Source organism: Arvicola amphibius, chromosome 10 (assembly GCF_903992535.2).
Source record: "Arvicola amphibius chromosome 10, mArvAmp1.2, whole genome shotgun sequence".
In the NCBI taxonomy this organism is placed as follows: Eukaryota; Metazoa; Chordata; class Mammalia; order Rodentia; family Cricetidae; genus Arvicola; species Arvicola amphibius.
In genome coordinates this window covers 12379067-12402932 of record NC_052056.1, presented here as the reverse complement: position 1 = coordinate 12402932, position 23866 = coordinate 12379067, and the positions used below count along the sequence as shown (strand labels likewise).

Sequence of the window (23866 nt, the reverse complement as noted above, 5' to 3'; positions counted from 1 at the left end):
AAAGAAGACTGACTCAGAGGTGTACGGCTACATGCTTTTAAGTCAAGTTGGCAGTGAAAATTATTCATTATCAGTGCCATTCCATTCTATTCTATAGATTGTGAATTTCAATGTATTACTCTATAGATTAACAAAACTGTTGCTTTTTAGTGGGCACTCTTAGGGATGCTAAAAGACAGACTTCTCTGCATTTTGAACGAGTTTGGTTATCCCTTTCACAGGAAACCCTGTCATCAACTCTCCCCCTTTGCTGCATTGGATATTGTGCCCTTAATGTAACAATGCTCACTTTAAGTTCATTATAGCACATTATGCTTTTCCATGTGACAATCAACTGCATTTTGAAGACTACAAGGAGACAAAAAGCAGGCTAATATTACCGTATTTTCTTAATCTGAGTTTCTTCCCCGTATTTCAACTTTTTTCTTGGATCATCTGCTTTATTTCTTAGCTTCTTCTAGTAATCCTTTTGATCAGATCTTCTGGCCTAATGTCAGTTTTTCTTACTAATGCAGCCTTAGATTTTCTTAACCTCTAAATGGCTCTAAATGCTGAAGGATATTTTGCCTGGGTACTGAATGGTAGAGATATAGTTTTACTATTCCAAAACTTTAAAAAGTGTCACATTTCTATCTCCCGTGATTTCTGATAGAAAAAATAAGTGATGTGGGATATTTGATCACACTGTGACTGTTAATAACGTTAACATTAAGTCAGGGGCAGAGTCAATGACTAGCTGACTGGAATTAGACATAGAGATTTTGGAGGACATAGAAAAGAGTTGCAAGGGATTTAGAAAGATTCCTAGGCCATTCCAATCTGAGAAATGTGGAGAGAGAGAGGGGGTAGGCTGGTTGTTCCTTCAGTGCTTTCTTGACCTATCAGATTTTTATACAAATACAAGTTTTTATTAATAATGGAACAATTCAGATAAACTCTTCATCTGGTACCACACATGGGGCACAGGATCACAAGGTGTCTTCTGCAATAGCCAGCTCTTCAGCCACAGGAATCACAACTGCTCACTGCCAGCTCTGCAGCTGCCTAAGTTGTCCTTCACAGACACCTCTGTCAGTCATGGGGTCCCCACACCCTCTCCCACCATGCGGGCTTCTCCTGTCCACTCCCCTACAGCACCTAGTATTTTCAGGTGATCTAATCAGGCATGACTGTTTAGCATGTGAGATCAGATGAGATCGGGCATATTCAGGTTGTTACAGCCATAGATAACTTCAAAGTGGTTAGCTAAGATAGTCTAGCCTCATTGACTAACTACTCCAACCAGGGCTTCAGATAAGCCCTGAATTTTCCTATCACACCGAGACTGGACAATAGCTAGCTCTCTCAGGACTTGGTCATTATCTTAATTTTTTCAGGGTCCACTAAAGATGCCTTTGCCCTCAAGCAACAGGAAGTAAGTTTAAGAATACAATGTCTACAGACCAATTTCCAAAGATGTGTGATAAATGGTTTTTTGGTAATTTTGTCAGTTATGGATGTTTGTCATCATTTAGGAAGGTTGGTTGCAAATTGTTATTGGTCATGGTCAGGGAAGAAACTAAGAAAAGAAGGTTAGGTTCAGGGATCTCTTCCTGAAAAGATAAAAAAGGGGGAGGATGGGAAGGATAGAATAAAAGGGTGTATTAATGAATCTACTTTTGAACTAAAAAGCAAATATTAACCTCAAATATTTTACATTGGTATGAATTTTTGCATATTGATACAAATTTAAGGTTATTTTTGTTATAACATACTGTGTATATGTCTCTCCTCTTGTTTAAGGTATTGTACCTATGCAGCTCATTTAAAAATGTAATGTAAAAATTCTAGTCCTTGAGAGCTGTTATTATAAACTATTTAGGATAATTAATAAATGCAGGTTAATAGTTAGTCATCTATAACAATCTAGCTTGCAGTCATATTAGATATGTTTCCAAAGTCAACAAGAGATATATTTTATATAGATAGCCTTTGAATACTTTTGAATACTACAGAGATCTACAAAATATGGCATTTAAGATATTTTAGTAGCATAAGACCTTCCATGACTGTGCGACCGATACATCTGCTCCTGGCAGCGCCAATCTATTTCAAAGAAGATGAGAGGTGGTGAAGAACCTCCGTATGGCATTTGCTTTCATTTGTGGCAGTTAGCCACTGAGGGAAGGCCTTGCCCTTGCCTTGACTGATGACCATATACTGTCCAAAATGGAAAAGTTGGATGAAAAAGAAGGTGGTCACCAAACTGTGCCAAGACAAAGTAGGACAGTCCCTCAAAATTCCTGTTTCATAGAAAAGTCTGTCAGAAATTCTAGACCTGTAGGTGGATGTCCCAACATTGCAGAGTAACATTGTGTGACTGTCCAGGCAGCCAGATGTCTCTGTCATTTCTATACTTTTGGAATTTAGTTGCTCTGCACTTCCTGTTTATTCAGTTAATATTCCATTATTCTCAGGTCTCTGATGGGGTTAAAGACTAGATGGTTATAGTTATTGTTTTCCTTCTTACCAAATTTAGGAAAGAAACTTAAAAAAGAAATGTAAAGTTTATAAGGTTAGGCATAAAAGCTTAAGTTGTTTATCTAAGAAAATGTTTTAAGATCTAAAAAGTTATTTTAGAATGGTAATACAGGTTATCACAGAAAGTGGCTTAGGTATAAAACTTTGGACTCATCAAGATAAAACAAATAATAGGGTAATTTCTTCTAATTTTGCCAAATATAAAACATATAGTTTTACTGTAATAGAGGCAAAAAGCCTTTCCTTTTTATTTAGACAAAAGGAGAAATGTTGTGAGATATTTGATCTGTCTGTGATACTCAGAGACTGTTAATAAAGTTAACTTTGAATTGGGACAAAATCAATGACTAGCTGACTAGGGATGAATCATAGAGATTTTGAATGAACCAGGATACAATAGATAGAGAGGAAAAGGAAAGAGTAGGGATGGCCTTAGAAAGATTCATCAACCCTTTTGATTGGAGAAGCATGGAAAGAGAGGGTAAACTGATTGTTCCTCCAATACTTAGTTGATCTATCAGGTTGTTAGCCAAGTATCTGACTTCTGAGATTTTAATACTAACAGAACAATTTAGATAAATGCATCAAAGAAGTATTCAAACCACGGGTCCTCTATAGTAGTGTTCTTTCAAAGTATTTTCCTTAGTTTGTAATTTTTTTGTTTCTCTGATTTTCTTTCTCAGCCCATTTATCATCTATATTAGGAGGGATACTGATATTTTTGATCTTGTAGCCTGCTACATTACTGAATGTGTTTATAAGCTGTAAAAACTCCTTGGTAGAATTTTTGGGGTCACTTCTTTAAACTGTTATATCATCAGCAAATAGTGAAGGTTTGACTTCTTTTCTGATTTGTATCCCCTTGATCTCCCTTTGTTGACTTATTGCTCTAGCTAGAACCTCAAGTGCTATATTGAATAGATATGGAGAGAGTGGACAACCTTGTCTTGTTTCTGATTTCAATGGAATCTCTTTGAGTTTCTCTCCATTTAATTTGATATTGTCTGTTGGCTTGCTGTATACTACCTTTATTATGTTTAGGTATGTTCCTCGTATCCCTGCTCTGTCCAAGTCCTTTATCATGAAGGAATGTTGTATTTTGTCAAAGGCATTTTCAACCATCTAATGAGATGATCATGTGGGTTTTTTCAGTTTGTTTATATGGTGGATTACATTGACAGATTTATGTATGTTAAACCATCTCTGCATCTCTGGGATGAAGCCTACTTGGTAATGGTGGATGGTTTTTCTGATGTGTTCTTGGATTCTATTTGCCAGTATTTTACTGAGCATTTTTGCATCAATGTTCATGAGTAAGATTTTAAAAAAAAAGATTTGTCTGTAATTCTATTTCTTAGTAATGTTTTGTGTATATCAGGGTAATTGTGGCCTTGTAAAAAGAGTTTGGCAATGTTCTTTCTGTTTCTATTGTGTGGAACAACTTGAGGAGTATTGGTATTAGTTCTTTGAAAATCTTGTAGAATTCTGCTTTGCTTGGGTATAGGTTTATTTGGGTTTTTCCTATTTTGAGTTGGCAGAGATTTTTTTCAGTATGGAGAGTCTTTCACCAAATTGGACATTGCTTCAGTGTATCACACTGGTCCCATTTTCCTCAGTGAATCTGATGATACATTCATGTGAGATGTGACCCTGCAAGCACCTGAGGGTTGGCTCATTTGTTTTTCAATGTTTCTTCTTTTTTGTGGGAATTATCTGGCTGGATAACTTCTATTGGTTTGTGTTTAGGTGTACATGTTCTTTATTATGACATCTCTATTTTGTCACAGAGCACATCGAGAGAATTTATTTAAAAATGGTGGCTGTACCTTTTGTTCTAATTATTTTTTATTCTGTTCATTGTATTTTCAGCACTTTAAAAGATTGAGTCTCTAAGGGGAGGGAAGGGGAGGAGGAGGGGAGGAGATGAAAATTTTTAATAAAAGAATGAGGAAAAAATTAAAAAGTTGGTCAATTAAAAAAAAAGATTGAGTCTCCTCACTAATTGCAAGTAGTATTTTCCCTTTAATACCACATTTTCAGTATCTTCTCTGCATTTTCTGGCAGATAACCCCAACATCCCTGTCATATTTTCTTTGGATTCTTCCTTGTGAGTCCTTTTCTTGTGGTACTCTGTATATTGGGTAATGGTAAATTTTTATCTTGGACTTTATTAAGTCCATGTCATGAGACAGAATTCTCTTAGAAAATGTTATAATTTAGGTCCCATTGAGAGAAGAGATCTCGCTTCTGTGAATAGCAGTTTTGTACAGCAATTTCCTCTAAGTTGCGATGTTCTATACTTCAGGGAATCTCTTTAAGACTCAGGACATTCTAAGATGACAGTCCTTAAAACTCAGGGTGTCAACAACTCAGAAATTTCAAGAATTCCTGAGGATGACCAGATTTACTAAGCCCCTCCTTCTCTTCCATGAACCAGCACCCATGCTGTACATTAGCAGTTCAGTGATGCAACTGCTTTTAAGTCACTTTTGCTCCCTTAAGTAACCTATTCCCATTACTGTAAGTAATTCTAATAAACTTATTGGTTCACTCAATTTGACTTAGGTATCTTTACTTTTGTCTGTTGTCAATTCCTTAGCTGGGGTCACTAGGCATTTGTTCAGGAGTCCATATATAATTATAGGGACCCCTTTTAGTTTCCCCATTGCCATGATCTTCATAGTATTTTCTGCTTCCTTGAGATAACCCCCTTTGGATCTCTTGCCAAAAACTGTGCTTTATTTACCCAACTCTTTCAATATATCCTCAATGGGCTCATATGTAGGAGGAAAGGGAGAGAGGGAGGGAAGAAGAAAGGGAGAGGGAGCATTAATTGGGAAGAGATTGAGACTTACTCCTTAAACACTGGAGATATATTCTACTCTTCTGGTTCTGTATCATTCTGATCAGAAAGTCAGGTCTACATTACAATTGCCTTAGTTTTAAATCCCGCTGGATCTTATTGTTGTTAGTGTGGCTGCTGCTGCTTCAGTGTTTGAAGGATAATCCAGGGTCTTGGGTACAAGGGATCAGAGAGAAGAAAAACATCACAGAACGTCCCCCAGGACCTGAGTAAAAAGAGACTTTGCTTGCCCAGCTAGAGACAGAGAGCTCCTCCTGCAGTTCTGTATGGCACTGAGGTCCACTTGTCAGGGCTATGTTTGGTCCATAGTGGATTAAATAGAGGAAGAAACCTGGCAAAGGTATAGCCAGTTACAAAGAACTTTGAATTTGGCTTGAATTTGCCAAGTATCCATAGCCCTGAAGTAGCTGCTGCACATACCTTGTCAAGGGTGGAGAGCTGGTTCTGGTGTCGACATGGGACAGAGTATGTTTTCCTCCATCTTGCCCAGAATAAGAACTAAGGTTTACAGTAGAAAGTAAGGAGACAAAAAAAGAAAGAAAGAAAAAGGAAAGAAAAGGAAAGAAAAGAAAGGAAAAAGTTACCATAAATATGGCACATACTTTATGACATGCGTAATATGTTGACTGTACAAAGTCATTATAAAGCCAACAAGATGAATAAAAAAATTGTTTTAGTCTTGATAAATCTCAGTCCTTGGACTAATCAATATCTTTGATTTGGCATACAATCTGGCTCTTATTTACTACCACTGGAAATGGTTTCTGTCTGGGGACTGCTGTGATCATAGAATATATATAACATCTTCATGGCAATCGTTGTCCTTAAAACACCTGTAAGTTTTATAAGCACTTACTTCTATTGAGAGAACTGCTAATTAGTGCAATCTTTGAAAAGCCTAATCTGGGCAATTCTAAACTGCTACATGCAAAGGCAACTTGTATCTATAGATCAACATGATCATATTGCAGAAATGCACAGCTGCCAGAATGCTGTTGCGTACATTAATCATTCATGTCCCAATAGAGAAGAGCCAGAATTGTTCAAAATAGATGCCAGAGCACTTGTGAATTAAATTTTGAAAAGGAAATTAATTAGAATTCTATAACAAATCTATTTGTGAAGCAAATCTTTACCTCTTGGCTTTGGCTATTTCTTTTCCATAAATAAGAGTTATGTATCTTTATTTAGACCTCTTTCTGCTTCTGACTCTGTGTTCTAACTCCCTGGTCAGCCTATGGTAACATGGCAGGCATTTAAATGTAGAATGTGTGACTTTCACTGACCTGAAGGATGCAGCACTTACTGAGCTGCCTTCCAGTCAGCAGATTATAACCACATTTGATGGAAAGGGAGGATTGCTTTCCATGAAGGCCGAGCGTGCTCTCTGTGGCTGAAATGCTCCAGTGTCAGCAGGTGGCTGTAGCAGATCTTGGTAGTCCAGTGGGCCATGGAAAGCCCTTACCTGGAATGGCAGCCTGCACACCCTCCAGAATTCTGAATGACCTCAGAGAAGTCATTTTGGTTTGTACTTGTTTTCCTTTCTCTCTTAGTCCAGATATTTACAAAGCCTGATAGGTTTACCAACAAAAAATGCACAAATTCTTCCTGATTGTTTTCATATATAAATAAAGTCCAGCCCCTTTATGACAAAAAAGGCAAATTATTCCCATTATTCCCCCTTTTAGCCTTTTTCAAAGGATGATCAATGGGGTTATGAAAACTAAGAAAATTCCAAAGACATTTATGATCTTTCTTCTAAACTTCACTTCATTACAGCTGTTATGAAGTACAAGCACCCTCCAAAAATGTTTGCTGTTCAGTTTTACCTTGCAAATGGTGAATACTCTCCAGCTAGTGTAAGAATGGATATTCTTTGAGATAAAAACGTAGAGGGTTTAGATATAAAGCATATGCTTAAATTAGTTCTAATCATTAGCTGTGGCTAAGATGTGAAATCAGTCTAGTTTCCTATCAATGAATGGATGGTGTATGGGTCTAATTTCCTATCAATGAATGGATGGTGTACGGGTCTGGTTTCCTATCAATGAATGGATGGGTGGATGGATGGATGAGGAATGAATAATGATACTCACTGTTTAGCAACAGAAAAGAATAGAAAATGCTGTCATATGTAGAAAATAGCTAGTACATGGGAGCATTAAGCAAAATAAGCCAGAAACGAAAACATGACATGTGTATGTAAAAGCTCTAAAAAAAAATACCTTCTTTTGAATAGAGGAGAAATTACATAGGTTGGGAAGTGGGAGGTGGATGGGTAAAGGTAAGCTGGGTCTGACCACTGCATGTCTTCTGCCTTTGTCCATCACTGGACTCTACAAACTTGTGCAATTAATACATTTTCATCAAAAATAAACTTAGAAAAATAAAAATGTAGGAACACTAGAATTTTTTGTGTGTAATATCTTGGAGACTGATCTTGCTTTATTCCTGACATCTGTGGAGGAAGAATGCATTTTAACATTTTAGAATTGGCCTTCTGCAACCCCAGGTAGTTATTGTTTTTGCAAAATGTAACATAGAGAGATACTGTTCTGCTGACTTCTTACCAGTGCAAATGTGTACAGAAATATGGTTGAAGTACTTTGTGATGTTTTCTGTAATTTGTGTGATGTGTACCAGCACAAGGATTCCTCTTGTTGCAGCTAAGGTCTACTTCTTTCTGCCTTTTTCCATTACAAACATATAGAAACCACAAATTCTGTTTGTTGTGAGTTGCAGAGATTCCATGGGTTAAATAGACCAGACTTCCACCCGCGGTACTTCAAGATGAAATCCTATTAGACTTTATGAGGTTATCCTTGCCTGCTGAAATTTTCATTAGTTATGAATTGTGTTCTTCCTAACATTCAAGATTTGAGAAACAGCTGGGAAATGCTGTTCTGGCCTACAGCTGCCTACCAGAATTCTTCAGATACAATGAAGCAAAGAAAATCACTCAGTGTGTGTAATTTTTCCCTTCTCAATAAAACATTTCATCTCCCCAAATTATGGAAGTGCATAAAGACACATAGGAGCCCCTTGCCCTAACAGACCATGGCTGGTGGATCCCTTTGCCTCATTGACAGAGCACACTCACCAGCAAATACAGACGTTAAATCATTATAATCAAATCAGCATTTCAACTCCGGTTCCTCTCATCTAATTCTAATTTATCATAAACAGTGTGATTAGGGAGTGATGAGTGACTCTCATTCCCTTTGCTGTGATGATACCTAATCTATATTCCATAGAAAGATAGTCTCAGAAGCCAATAACAACTTTAAATTATGATTTGAATTTTCTAAATAAATATTTATCCAGATGAGGCATATTAATAGTTCAGTGCCCACAAACTCTCAAGGTGTCGTGCTTCAGTAGAGGATTGACTCGCATTAAAAGGGTATGTTATCTGTTCCCTAGAGCCGAGAGCTTTGATGGTGGGTGGGCAAACTGACTTTTTACCCTTGCAGGCCTGGAGGATAGAGGGCAAACAAGTGACCCTAGGAACTGGAGGATAATAGGGTAGAGAAAGAACAGTGTTATAGTAGCAGAGGATATTAGGGTAGAGAAGTAGCAGAGAAGATAACTTTTAATCTGGATATTGAGATCAAGAAAGGGAACCTCCCCAAGTACACTGTTGAGGTCCTCCTAATGATAGTGATGGATCCTCTTCATTCACCCCTATCTTGTGACTTTCATATCTTCGGAAGCTCTGTCATGGTAATGGAAAGTTGAATGCCTATATCCTAGAGAACAGTCAAGTTCAGCTGAGCTGATCTTAAGTCAGCCCTGTAGACTTACGTTAACCTAGAGTTAGCTAAAATTATCTAGACAAAGTCCTACTCCCTTAACACACAAGCGCGCGCACATGTGCACACACACACACACACACACACACACACACACACGCACGTACGCGCACACACACACACACAGAGATGGTTACTTTGAAGACATGATGGGATATGAAAGCACAAAACTACAGTTCGGATGTGGAATGTCCCCGAAGCCCATGTGTTAAAAGTGTGTTCATCTGTTTGATGCAATTGGACATGTGAGATTTCAGAGGTAAGATTCAATAAATGGAAGTTGGGGTTGTGCCCTTGGTGGCAATATTGTGACCCAGAACTCTCTCTTTCCTTCCTAGGTACCGTGAGACAACAGGCCTCTTGCCTACACACTCTAGTAATGATGTACAGTGCTGCTTTGGGCCCAAAGCAAGCAGAGAAAGTAACTTTGGAATGGGAACCTCTGAAAGTCTAGATCACGGTAAGCCTTTTCTCTTACTGTGTGGGATGTATCCAGGTTTTTGCTACAGTAATGAAAATGGCTAACACAGAAGACCCAGGAAGTGCTGGGACAGTGCCTTGTCCATACCAGGTGCTTCTGCTTTGATGGTGGCCTGACTAGGAGCTGTGCTTGCTGCCGCTGTCACCACCATGAGGTCGTGAGGTACTGCTCATTGCGAGCTTATGAGCAAAATCAGAAACTCCAAGTGCTGTTTATATTAAATTCCTGTGATTATTCCACAATAAATTAAGTTTATTTTTAACTTATAGGACACATACACACATGAGGATTACACACATGAGTAGATGCGTGCATCCTAGTCCATTTATATCACATTCAACGCATCATATTCTCAAACTTTTCATTTCTTCCTAGGGAAAGCACTGCAGCATTTGAAAACATAGGTTATGAAGTTGCTCTCTGCCCATTTGAAAAGCCTGTAAATGCCTGCATTTGTGTCATAGCCTGGGAAGAGCAGCTGATTGGGTAGATAGCAATGCGCTCCTCCTCTCCGATGTTTGTCCATGGGGCCAGTTGCTCTCCAGCCTCCCTCTTCCCTGCTGTTGTCAGTGATGCTTCTCCAGTTTATCAAATTGAGACCAGCAAACTTCTAAGCCCTTCATTCTTCTGATTTTTCCATCACTAATAACACTCCATTTGTTTTTAGTAAGTGTATTCTATTTTTAAATTTATTGTTATTATTACTATTTTTATTATTAGTGTGTGTGTGTGTGTGTGAAAGAGAGAGAAAGAGAGAGAGAGAGAGAGGGAGGGAGGGAGGGAGGGAGGGAGAGAGAGAGGAAAGGGAGAAAGACAGAGAGAGAGAGATGGTAGCCATGTGTGTGCTATATAGCATGTATGGAGATCAAAGGACAACTCTAAGAAGTTAATTCTCTCTTTACACCATGGGTTGTGGGGCTCAAACTCAGGTTGCCAGCCTTGTTCAGGCAGCACATTCATCCACTGAGATATCTCACAGGCACTATTTTCCTCTAGAGACAGGATCTCACTATGTTTCCCTGGCTAGCCTTGGCCTCATGGTCATTCTGCCTTGAGCCCCTGAATAACCAGGATTGTAGGAGTATGATAAATGTTCCTATCTCTCATGTCTACAGGGAATGACTGTTTGTCTTGCTTTTATGACAAGCACTTCCACTTTTCTAAGATCTTATTCACACATAAACCTGAGAGCCAGTCTCCCAAGCTCAATAAAAAGCAGCTCTGAGGATTTTGCCTGAAATGACGGGGAATTGACAGAGCCCTGGAAGTACCGGCCGAGTTGAGTATTATTGACATCACTACAATATTCTACCCACAGAGGAATGCTGCCTCTCTTCCCCACTCACCCGGATGTGGTCTGAATAAGAAATGTCCTCATAGGCACATGCGTTAGAGCCTAGGTACCTAGCTGATGGTGCTGCTTTGGCAATTTCTGGGAACTTGAGGAGGGACCTAGCTGGAGGACGGTGACCACTAGAAACAGGTCCTTGAAGGTGTGTTATCCTCGACTCCCTCCTGTCTCCTCCTGCCAAGGAGCAGTGAAGATCTCTTGCCTCTCCTAATCCAGAGATTCTGTTCAAGTAGGGTAGCCATGCAATCAGGTGTTTTGGCCACAGTGACACGAAAATAAATAATAATATTGATCTTTTCTGTGTTTGTGTTGCTCGGGAAATGTCAAGCATATATGGAGTTGCTTACTATTTACTTCGAGTCTATTGTGTGTGGCAGGGGGGAGTGGTGTAGTAGGAATGATGGGATGGAAGGCAGGACATTCTGCGTGCAAGGCAAGTACTCTGCTGCTGAGCTTTAACTCCTTTCTCTTATGGTCCCAGAGCAGTCTGGGGTATTTGTTTATATACACATTATGATTCCTAATACATGTTGCTGGCATTTAGCAGTCCACTGACTTCGGTGTACAATTGTGAAATTTTCTTGTTAGTTTAGAAAGTCTTCATAGTGACAGTCACATTATTTAAAAATGACGACAGTTTTTGTCCTTCCAGTCATTTTATCTTTTTTATAGCATCTGTGAGTTATACAGATTAAGATTTCTGGTACAATGTCAAGTGGCCATAGTGACTGACAGGCTTGTCTACCGTTGGCTTTAAAGGAAGGCATCATACCAGTAAATATGGGTATTATGGCAAGGTAATTTGACCTTATGAAGATAATCTAATCAAAAATTCCCTTCTGTCCTTAGTTTTATTAGTGTTTTAACAATATGGAATATATTTTTATCAGTTTCTTTCACTTTTGAAATTTCTTTATGACAGAGTGTCCTGAAGGTAGAGTGGCTCTCAACTCCTCATAGCTGAAGGTGGCTTTGAACTCCTGACCACTCTGCCTCCACCTTCCAAAGCCTGGCCCTACAGGAATGTACCACCACACTTGATTTGGGCAGTGCTGGAGATCCAAGTGAGGCTCTTGTCCATGTTAGTCAAGCTCTCTAGCAGCTGTGCAACACTCCCAGCCCTTGAGGTTTATTTCACAATAACTCCTCTTCAAGAAGCCTTCAGGAGCCGGGCGGTGGTGGCGCACGCCTTTAATCCCAACACTCGGGAGGCAGAGGCAGGCGGATCTCTGTGAGTTCGAGACCAGCCTGGTCTACAAGAGCTAGCTCCAGGACAGGCTCTAAAGCCGCAGAGAAACCCTGTCTCGAAAAAACAAACAAACAAACAAACAAAAATGAAGCCTTCAGGGCACCCTCAAGTCAAAGTGAAGCCTGCTTTTCTTTGGTTCTGCCAGACCTTCATCCCAGAGCACGGTACTGGTCACTGGTAGCGGGGAGTGCATTTGTAGAAATAATTTATTGGCACTGTGTCCTTGAAACCACACTTATTTTTTCTTAAAGCAAATTATGTTTATGATAAGTAGATTTCATATACAAAGGCAACTTGAGTAGATAATAAATTTGACTGAAAAGTTTCATTTATTAATGTATTCACATTTCCTGTTAATAAAATAATCCCAAATAGCTGGGCGGTGGTGGCGCACGCCTTTAATCCAAGCACTCGGGAGGCAGAGGCAGGCAGATCTCTGTGAGTTCAAGGCCAGCCTGGTCTACAAGAGCTAGTTCCAGGACAGGCTCTAAAAAAAGCTGCAGAGAAACCCTGTCTCGAAAAACCAAAATAATAATAATAATAATAATAATAATAATCCCAAATATATGATCATGTCTTCTGGAAGACATCTACTTTCTTTTTTGGTATTATTATACTTTCAATCAGGTTCATCTTATTTTAACATTATCTTTTGTTGTTGTTGTTCATCATGGTGTTATTATTAAAACAAAAATGAAGACTTTCACCGTCTTCGTTAGTATTTTTTTTTTATCAACTAAACAAAAAGTAGCATCACCTAGCAAAAGGGAGCTTTAACTGAAGAATTGCCCCCAACAGAGTGATGCCATGGGCACCTCTGTAGGGCATTTCATAGATCCGTGCTTGATGTGGGAAGGTCAAGCCCACTGGGAATGGTGCCACTTCTGGACTGGCGTTCCTGTGTTGTGTAAGAGGGCAAACTGAACAAGCCATGGGCAGCAAAGCCATTCCTTTACCATCTCTGTTGCAGTACCTGCCTCCAGATTCCTGTCTTCACTTCCCTCTACGACAGACTGTGTACGCCAAATCAACCCTTTCCTCCGCAAATGTGCTTTGATTGAGGGGTTAATCACAGTAACAGAAAACAAACTAGAACCCTCAGAAACTTCGATTTGCTCAGTGCTTACTTTTCAGAGTTAGTTTTCTCATTTCTGAAACTAAGATCATTTTAGTTCACTTTTTCATCTGTTCCTAACAGATGCACAAGTCTCCTGAGTTTAATTAACATCCTCAACTACTTAGTGATCACAGGACCACAAATGCCATTTGAAAATGTAATACCTTTATCTGTTAACTTCCTCTTGCTCTCACGCATAGCATGGCTCTAAAACCACAGTCGTGGCATTTATTGGCTGTCTTTGTAAAACTGTGGATAATACATCTTTCACGTCTCAGTGAGAAGAAGAGAAACCGAATCCTACCAGGATCTCCATTATTAGTTCTTTCTGTGGGAATTATTATTATTATTATTATTATTATTACTGCTATTAGATGATGTGTTTGGGACTGGTCTTACAGTGGTCGACTGAAAAAGCAAAATCCTATTTTTGAGTTAGAGATTTAAGTCCTATATCTGACGGTTGGCTCACACTGCCTCCCAACAGTCTGGCTCACATTTAAGATTGTACACATTTAAGATTGTACCATAATTTTCTGGCATGGCAGGGTGTCGTTATTTTCAGCAACAAAATTTTAGTTTTTAGTTTGCTACCGTGGATCACAGTAAACAGTGACTGGGTAACCCTCTGTGTTCTCTGGGAATTTGCCAGTTTTAAGGAGCACTCTGCAAACCACAGCTTTGCCCTGGACTCACTTCTAGGGAATGTCAGCTGGGTTTGATCAGCAGCCTGAGTGCTGCCACCTCTTCACCTCTTTGCCTATCCATCATGGGGTCTGCCCCGCCTTCTCTGTAGGAGAGTTGCTGTGTGAATAAATGTGTGAATAAATCTGATGGGAAACTCCTTATTTCTCAAATTAAACCAATTTTTCAGTATTTTTTAAGCATAGAGAGTCTTTTAAAATTCAAGTCGGTGCTCATATTATCAGAAATCTCTTAAATATAGAAAAACTCTCATGTAGTTTATCCAAAGTGTCCCACGTAATGCCCAGTCTCAGAGTATACATTCTGATCTTTCATCAATGGAATACTCGTATATTTATCTTCATTTAGGGATGATGGAGATTATCTTGCTCTCTGTGTTCTTATTGCTATCTAAGACTCTGTTCACACTGCATAAAGTCATATGTATACTTTTACCGTGGAATACGGATTATTTCATCTTAATTTGAGGAGACATAGCCAATACGAGTCTATTAATAACAATTCATCTTTTATTGGACCCACATTTTTCTATCTTTGAATCCAAGATAAACTCTCCCCCACTCCCCAGCCCCTACCCCAGCGACTTTGAACAAGAGATCATTTCCTTGCTTCTATCTTTGGCTGTATGTGCAGGAGTCTCTGTGTCTGGAAGGCATTTCCCTTCCTTCACTGTCCATTTGTGTAAACATGCTACCCTTCCTTCAAATCTCTTATCAACTGCCATTTGTGCAGCTTTCTCTAAACATCTCACTGCAGACTCTCTCTCTCTGTCTCACCCCCCCCCCTCACACACACACACAATCACAGCACAAGTTTTTAAAAAAGCAACGAGTCTCTCTCCCCTCACCTGTGATTGCTGCATTGGCAGAGGGAGCCCCAGGAAGAAGGTCCCACAGACCTCCCTTAACCTATTTACAGACTTTACAGAATGCCCTAAGTCATCTTCTGAGCTCTCCCTCATTGCTTCTAAAGTTCATTTAAAACTAAACCAACATCTTTATTTTGAAAATAAACCATGAGGCAGAATCAATTTATAAAATTATTCAAGATATATTCTATTATCTCAATTGCTTTCTTCTTTTCTACTTTTCTGCTAACATAAAAGTTTAACTTTCTGTTAAGACGGTCCAAATTTTTTAACCAAACGTGCCCAGATGCTTAAAAGAGAAGAAGTGTAGTTTTTGAATTCCAAACCAGAAATATTGGGAAATCTGTGCATGAAAGAACTCTTGTGAGCATTCTTAGAATTGACTCCCCCCTCCCATTCCTCCACCGCAAAATAACAGAAAAAAGCTTGGGTGGAGTTGAGAACTCTTTTCAAATGTGAAACAATGACCGGAAACCCTGAAAATGTATCCTCCTTCTTCCACTGGGAAAAACACTTTAAAGGTTTTTTTTTTTCCTCCCCTGAAGTATTGTTTAGCAAGAGATTTACTAAGAAGTTTCTATTTTTGACAGAAAGCTCCGTTTTAACTGCCTGAAATATAATTCCGTCTGTGTTTACTTTTCCCTTCTAAAACACAATTCTCTGTCCTCTCTGTGTGGAGCAAGCGCATGGTTCTAATAACCCAGACAAATGTGTTGATCAGAAAGGGTGTGTAAATTGCACCTTTTGGAACCTAAGCCACAGAAAGCATATCTTCAAATTAAAAAATGTTAAGCGATTTTGGCGAATAGTTGAGTCCACGGTATTTATTTCTGTCTAAGAGGGAGTGGGGAGCTAGGACACTGGGCACACTGCGTATCAGAAAGTAGTGAGTGCACAGATAAAGGCCTCAGGGCCACTGGACCAAAGAATCCCAGACTCGCTCACTTCTGCCGTCACTGCTTCCACTCACATATCTACATGGCATTCAGAAATCATTCTAAAACATGTAATTTATTAAACAGAAGCTTCACGTTATATTATATTCTGTGACGAGATCTATAATCATAAAAATTGTTACCAATTTACATTTGAGTTACCCCATTTCTGTAAAAAAAATTATTGATTGACAGTTAATTGCTTTCCCAATGAATTTCCATAAGGAAAAATTCAAAAATTTGACCTAGTTTATATTTTATTGAATATTTGATTACTACTGAAAATTAATAAATCTTTCATTTTTAAAATTTTATCCTAGAATTTCTTCCATAGCTAACAGTCTTCAATAATACCCCAAACCAGATTTTTGGGGAGTGAGGTCTATAGTCAAACAGATCTCTAATATCAGGTCTAGCATGAATTCTAGAGAGTGTCTATGTCAGGTTTCCCTTTTGAGAAACAGAGGATTTTGTTGCCAGCATCTCAGTGGGCATGTTCCAAGAGAAGCTGGACCTGCTGAACCTAGCCCAACTTTTCCTGCTTCCTCTTGAGCCTTCAGAAGGCAGAAGCTAAGCAGAATTACTTGAGAATGGAAGAGTTCCTCCCACTCCATCCATGTGCACGTGGGAAAGAAGAGCAGCAGAGGACCTGCTCATAGCCGAGTGAGAGCACACCAGAGGAGAGTCTCACTGCAGGAAGGGCTCTGTTGCCAACACTTTATTTTTCACCGCCAACTTTATGGGCAGAGGAATCGCAAGCCCACACTCATGAAATAATTTCCTAGCCTTTCAATCCAAAGGCAGGCTTTACCTTCACTGTCCTCTGCTCAGTAGTGGCACTAAAATATATTTTGAATCCAATACAGGGAGCTACTTACCTGTACTTTTCATGTGTGTGAGGTATGATTATATTATTACTCACACCTGCCTTCATTTAGGTTCTAAATTTGTTCCTCTGAGTTGTCTTATATATATTATGGAAATAACTAAGATTTTCTATTACAACTGTTTCATTTATTCACAACCTCTCCTTTTCCTTAACTAGTGGATGTATTAGACAATTAGGGCATGGTTGGTAAAAGAAGTTGACCATCATTAAACAACAAATGTTAGTTTATACATCCTTCAACACAGGAGACAAAACCATATCACGAAAGCATTATCAAAATAAGACTACTTAGCTCATTACTATAATACGCATGAGAAACAGAGAAAGGATCCTTTTAAAACTCCCTACTAATAGAGACAATTTTTTTATTAATTTACACATCTGTCATGTAAGAGGATACACAAGTTTTTAACACATGTTTCAACCTCTAGTAAAGATTTTAAATCAATAACAAATGAAGCCGAGACTGGACTGGAACTAACTATGTTATGCAGGCTGGCTTCAAACCCGTGGCAATTCTTCTGGGTTAGCCTCCCCAGTGTTGGAATTACAGGTGTGAGACACCATCTTCTGCATCAACCTTCACTCTCCTCTCTGCACCTGTAACCTGGTGTTACTTGAAAGTGTGACTTGACCAAAGGAAGAAGAACACTGTCCATTTGGAGCGCTACTCACGAGAGAATGTTCCCAATGTAGGCATAGTAGGAGCAACAGTAGGGGGTACTTCCATCGCAGCAGTAAGACCTGCAGTCTTTGCCACACTGAGCAAGGCAATCCTCTACAAAGGAAAAAGGAGAGCAGTTGAGTTGTGAAGTCACAGCTTAAAGAAAAATGATTCTGTTCATGTCTGAGTCAGTCAACCAGTTTTTAGCACATCGATGTTCATTTTCACACTCTAAATTCCAAAATGTTCCCAAGGGTCTCAGTTGGTTTTTCTCCCCAGTAAACTTAGCTTTTAGAAATAAAACCTTCCTCCCAAGTCCTTGCTCTGAACACTGTAACTGTAGCTTACTTTGGGTGAACAAGATTGAGATGAAACGAATGCATCAACCCATCAGTCAATAAAGTTGCCAATAGAGTTCTTCTAGTTTCTAAAAACACAGTTTCATGGCTTTAGAGTGTTGATTCTCTGTTAACTTCAATTATTAGAAACTATTATTGACATAGGTAATTACCAATAGTAACCATTGAAAACTAATGTGTACATTTGCCACGGTAATTTATTAATATGCTTCCTTTTATGTTGTTATTTTTTTACCTCCACAATCATATTTCCTATACATACAATTACATAGTTTAGTATGCATGCTGTTGGTCCATTAGGCTTGGAAGATAATGACTTGGGTACCGAAGATGTTCACATAAATAACTTTTAAATTGACAGTTTACTTAATGCCATATTGAAGAATCAATAAGCTATAAAACAGTATAATGCTAAGCAGGAAATTTCTGATTAAAAGGATATGTTGGACCTAATATGACCACATTGCTTTTTCCTTAAGTACTTTTCAACAAGAAAATTTATATAAAAATATTTAACTGACCTTCAGCAGCTTTCTGTTCCACGTAAATGATATATTTTTCAGTATAGATTTACCATTGAGCTTTAACAAACAGGATAAACTATGGTGGCTGGGTTTCAGGTACACATTTAAAAAACACTATAGATCCCCAGTTTACAGTCTATGCTCAAGAATTTCAAAATACGTCATTTTCAACGGGGCTACAGAAAGCAATGCCAATTGTACGGGATAAATTAAATGAAGTTTTTGGTTTCCTGTCAAGGTTGAAATAGTGAAAATACTAGGTATTATATTTATGGTCCCATGTTCTTTTATTGCTGTCTCTTACAAAGGAAACTTGAGCGAGTTTTTATGTTAGGTTTTCCTAAGATGTGATCCAAATGGAGTACATCCTGTCTGACTTCGTTAATTAATGTGGGTTTTGTGGAGCAAGTGAGAAAGGTCATATTTTCTTCTTATTCATTTTATTTCTATATCACAGATCAACAAAATGAACTTTAAAGGTTTCCACTTGACTGGAGAGGGAAATTATTTTTGCTATTCTACTTAAATCCACACAAGAAACGTAATAAATCATATAGCTCCAAGAGAGGAGCTTCTGTATGAATAATAGTGTTTTAAAAAAATGCACCATTTTTGAAAATTTCTTTGGTTTGTTTTTCAGATATACCTTGGTAATGTAGCCCAGGCTTGACTGGCTACATGAATGCTGAAGATGACATTTATCTCTAGATGTCTTGGCTTCACCTTCTGAACAAGGAGATTAGATTCGAGGTCTATGACACCTCTCCCATCTAGGACATCATAATTTTTTTTTAGCCTTCCTATTCTACAGTGTTCTTACTGAATTTCTCCGCTCAATTTTTTTGTTGTTGTTGAATTGATTCAAGTATTTAGCCAAGTCATCTACCTTCAGAGTTTAGAGGAGATGTGTCACTGTTTTTATTTTTTTAAAACTACTCAGATCATGAATTCATGGTGTTGGTAGCAGTGACTTACAATCAAGCTGCCCGGGAATTAAACGATTCAGTTGCCCCCATTGCACTAGGTACTGCTGCAATAAGGACACAGTGTTATCAAAACACCGTGAGCCAACTTTACAGGAAGCCAAGCCCCAGATTTTCTGGCCAAGAAACTGGATAATTCCTACAGCAAACATCCATGTCATGTCACACACTATTTTTATGGAATTTTCTAACAACCATAGCCCTCCTAACGGAGGCTTCAATCAGACTTCAAAGCTTACTGTATTATCATGGTTACTTTTTCTCATATTCTCAGGATAATATGATGAAGATTATAGTTTGGACTACACAAGGCTGGCTCTCTCTCCTTTGTAAAATAATGGAGCAGTCCAGTTGCCCTCTGAAGACAAAATAACATCATTCCTAATATCCAAATATTCCTGAAAGTCAGTTCAAACTGTCTTCAAGCAGTTTTTAATGAAAGGTGTGATCTGGAAAGCTCCCCCAGAATATTTGCCCACCCCACCTTCAGGAATGTGTAGTACAGGATAGCATTATCTGGCTAGAAGTCTTTGCTTAGAAATGGCTTCTGCGAGACTAAGACAGGAAGGAAAAGGAGGGGCAGAAAGCACAGGCTGAGGCCCGGAAGGTAAAACCTTGATAGAATCCTGTCTTTGTAACCTGCAGTGGGGGTTGGACAATAACATAAACACTTCATCAGGATCTCTTTCCAAAACCCCTCCACGAAAAAGCACAATGTGTTAAATGTAGAAGAATTTACTCTCATTTGCTTAACCAAATAGACCATTAATGTATTATGCTTGCTTTGTGCAATGTAACTAGGCCATAGTCAAAGTATCCACTTAGGTTTTGTGTGTGCATATGTGTGTGTGTGTGTGTGTGTGTGTTGTGAAACTAGCAAATCACTTATTGAATATTCAGGCATCTAACCACATGCATCCAATTGCATCTCTTAATTCCAACCTAACTGAGCTATCCACTGTTGGGATTTTACATTTTACCATGTAACCTTTCCTATGTGCACATTGACTGAGCCCTTAGCCTTGCTTGTGTGTGAGGCTGTTTTGCTGAATAAAATAAGCATTAGCAGAAGGGGCTTACTCGTTTGAAATAGCATTATGGCCGCCTTCTTTGATAGTGCTAGTACAAGATTGTACCTGGTCTGTGATACACGCTTTCCCATGTTAAACTGACCTAGGAGCTCACCTTATCCCCTCCGAAAACTCAGAGCATGGCCTTTGGGCTAGTATTAAGTGAGTATGGCAGCTTTAAGACAGCCTCTGGCTTCTGAGGTTCAGGTTCCACCAAAGAACTCATCAATTCAGCATTCCTTACAGGTGATAACAGGATAGGTTAGTGTTGGCTTGCAACTACTCTGTAGCTTATTAGGTAGGAACTTAGGAGAGAACATTTTAATGTGGAAACTGCTGATAGAAACCAGCCAGCTAACTGCTGTCCATTGATGTCGGTTCCCCGAACCATGGAGGAGTCGTGGGTAGTCCGAGAACTGGAGAGGGCAAGAGCAGAAGTGGAAAGAACCCAGCCTTTCAGCCTGTCACAGGGGAGCGACTGCGAGCACAGAAACTGTGGCTCCATGAAGTGACTGAGTCAAGGCAACCAGGTCATTAAACTCCATTTGCTTCTTGTTATTTTCTTGTGTTTGTGTTACATGGATAAGCTGAAGAGGTGGGAAGAATCGAATCGTTGATTTCAAGAAGCTAGGGGGGAGATGCTGATGTAAACTTCAGGAATGCAGTTGATTCTTCCCAATGGGGAAGCTATATACAATCTAAACAGCAGGAACACTGCCATCACTAGAATTGGAACTATATTCATCAAGAGGCACTCTTCCTACTTATTTCTTATATTAGAAGGTCAGCATTTCCCCTACAGAATCTTTAATATGATAACTTTTAGACAGTAATTTGTTGTTCAAAATCTGCTTACTTTTGAAATAGAGTCTCATACATCCCCGGGGACGTGGGGAGAGGTCTCAAACCAATCATGTAGCTGACAACGACCTGGAACTTCTGATTCTCCTGCCTTCACCTCCCCAGAGCTGGGATATCTGACAAGGGCCACCACAGTTGGTTAATGCCCTACAAAAGCCTGTACTCAACCTCAGGCCCTAGTTTGCATCTTAATAGATTAAAATTTTCTACAAGTAAGGACTCCTTTCTGGCAGAACTGGAGTGGGTGTGGGGTGGGGTGGGGGTGAGGAATTCAATTATTTTGCTGCAATGCTGAAATTCAGTTCTTTGGCTGCAACTCACAAGGTTGAAGAACATTGCTCTAGTTGCAATGTCTTCGTAGGTATGGCGACGTAAACAGCTCTGCGGTTTTATCATTCAGCCTGTGATCCTTTGCCATAGAAAGTAAGAAACACAAGATGTTTTAAGCTTATACTCTGCGAATAGGTGGTTGCAAGGAGGGTGCTTGTAATTAGCTCTATACTTGAGCAAGCAGCGAAAGGCCACGGAAGGCTCCCCATCAATCACAGAACAAGAATACCACTCTGCTTCATTAATTATTAGCAACTGCCACTAAGAATAATTATAAGGAAGGAGATGAGGGGCTTCTCTCAAACAGGTGCCTGCCTAATCACACCAAACACGAAAGAAACTCTGGCGAAATAGCTCAGAGCATCTGATTGCTCAGACACAAGTCTAGACTCAAGTCCTTGTGGATCTTCTAAAGAATACCGGGAAGTGTCTAAAGTATCTGAGAGGTAAAACTGGATTATTCAGAACGGGAGCAGCCTGACATGAAATGCAAAATTCACTAGTGCGTTTTTTTCTAATAACCTCGCCTTTAAATTTCAAGTATTTTAAAAAGTCTCTGCAGGCCCTCCACCAGGGTTCACTTAAGATGTGTTTTTATAGTAGTCAGATTAAATCCCCTTAAAAGAGAGTTTCTGAGTTGTTTAGCAAACAGAAAAGAAAGCAAAACAGTAATGTTAAAGGAGAGAAGGGGGTTCCAGCATGAGGGCGGCTGGAGTTGCCTCCTAGGGGATCTCCACTCTTACTTACTTCTATGGCCCCCAGCCCCACCACCCTCTCTTCCTGTTCCCGCTACCACTGACCTGCGTAGACAAAGAGCAGAACCAACTTCGGAAGCAAGACCCCAGGACGCTGGGGCAGCCTCAGCACGTCCATCCAAGCCGGTGGCACCAAGCTGCTCTGTAGGACGGACGGGTAGACCTGGCAGAGGGTGGAGTAAAGGGACGGCCAGGAAACCCTGCAGCGATTAGGAGGATACAGGGTGGTTAGGTGTACAGGGCTGTGCTGTCGAGAGCAGGGTCCAGAGCAGGTCTGGCCATGACCCTAACCAGAGCCCTGAAGAAGCCGGCTGGCTGCGGGGAGCTGGGCGCCAGTGGTCCTTGCCTGGCAACAGAGCTGCGGCAGGGGCTCTTTGTCCCGCCCAAAGGTGCTGGCTCTGGCAAGCAAAAAGCAGCTTCTCTGGCGTCCTTGACCACCCAGGCTCACATTTCATCTGTGAGGGTGGCACCAAAGTGGGATGGGGGTGGGGAGGTGACAGACTCCTCCCCATTTCGCTGAGTTTTCCTCTGTTGAATGACAAGGTACTTGGCTCAGGAAGGAACTTCTGAGTTGTTTGGCTTTTGTTACCCCTGGGGACTACTGTCTCCTTTGGATTAAAACACTTCCAATCTGCCTTGAAGCAATGGATGGAGACTTTAGCTTCATGCCTAAAGAAATGAAGATGGGAATTTTTGGTCTTGGAAGGAGATTGCCCAGAGTGACAGGGATGGCTTCCCAGAATGGGAAACTAGAAGAACTGCGCCCAGTCTCCAGTGAAAGCTGGCACAGTGTCTATTAATCAAATACTTGAAGTTTGTCAACCAATTCAGGGAAAACAAATGAAACAAGAGGTGTCTGGCCACCACCAACACTCTGTGGTTACTGTCTAATGCAATTAGATAGGAGAAACAAAAAAAAATTATAAAACTTGGAAACAAAATTATTAGCAAATCAGGTGTTCATATGCGGGGAAACTCAATCAGTGCTGAAGCTCTGTCCTAAGAAACCAAAAATGTCGGTAGTGTTTAACGCTATGTAGAAGGGGAATCAGAAGAAAGTCAAAGGAAATACTTTTCTTCAATAAGAAAAGCAGAAAAATAAAGTGTTTGCCTCAGGTATTCCTCAAATTGAGGATGAAATAGATCATGAAAAATATAATTGTTGATGTGAAGTTTTTCGGGTAAATTGGATTTCACAGCTTGCACAGAAAGTGACTGTTAAGGGCAACCAAACAGCTAACAGAAAACCAGAGATACTTACAGACAACTCGCTACATATGTCAATGGCATTTTTCTTCTCCTTTAAACACTAAATTTATTGGAAAACATTAGTTGTTAAGTTTGAAACCAAGTAATTAACATACTATTTTTAAGAAGCAACATTCACTTCAAAAGTGAAACATATCTGAGCCTTAATTCAGTCAATCTTCCTTGAAGAATTTTTACCTATGGACATGAACCAAAGACAAAAGTTTGAGACTCTACAGCGTCTCTGACTATGTCTGAAGTCTGAGGAACACCCAGCTATTC

The 23866-nt window shown here is 39.6% G+C and overlaps 1 protein-coding gene across 2 annotated transcripts in view; it reads right to left on the bottom strand.

Moving 5' to 3' along the window:
- Positions 1 to 22774, bottom strand: part of Cyyr1 (cysteine and tyrosine rich 1) — a 98273-nt gene extending 75499 nt beyond the window's left edge. The window contains exons 1-3 of one of the 2 annotated variants that reach the window (XM_038346554.1): positions 22382 to 22774; positions 17466 to 17568; positions 5804 to 5881 (exon numbers count right to left, since the gene is read on the bottom strand). In XM_038346554.1, the coding sequence (XP_038202482.1) occupies positions 5804 to 5881; positions 17466 to 17568; positions 22382 to 22454 (254 nt within the window). In that variant the 5' untranslated portion in view covers positions 22455 to 22774. The remainder of the gene's footprint in view (positions 1 to 5803; positions 5882 to 17465; positions 17569 to 22381) is intronic. The other variant, XM_038346555.1, reaches the window with a different exon arrangement.
- Between the last annotated feature and the right edge of the window lie 1092 nt (positions 22775 to 23866).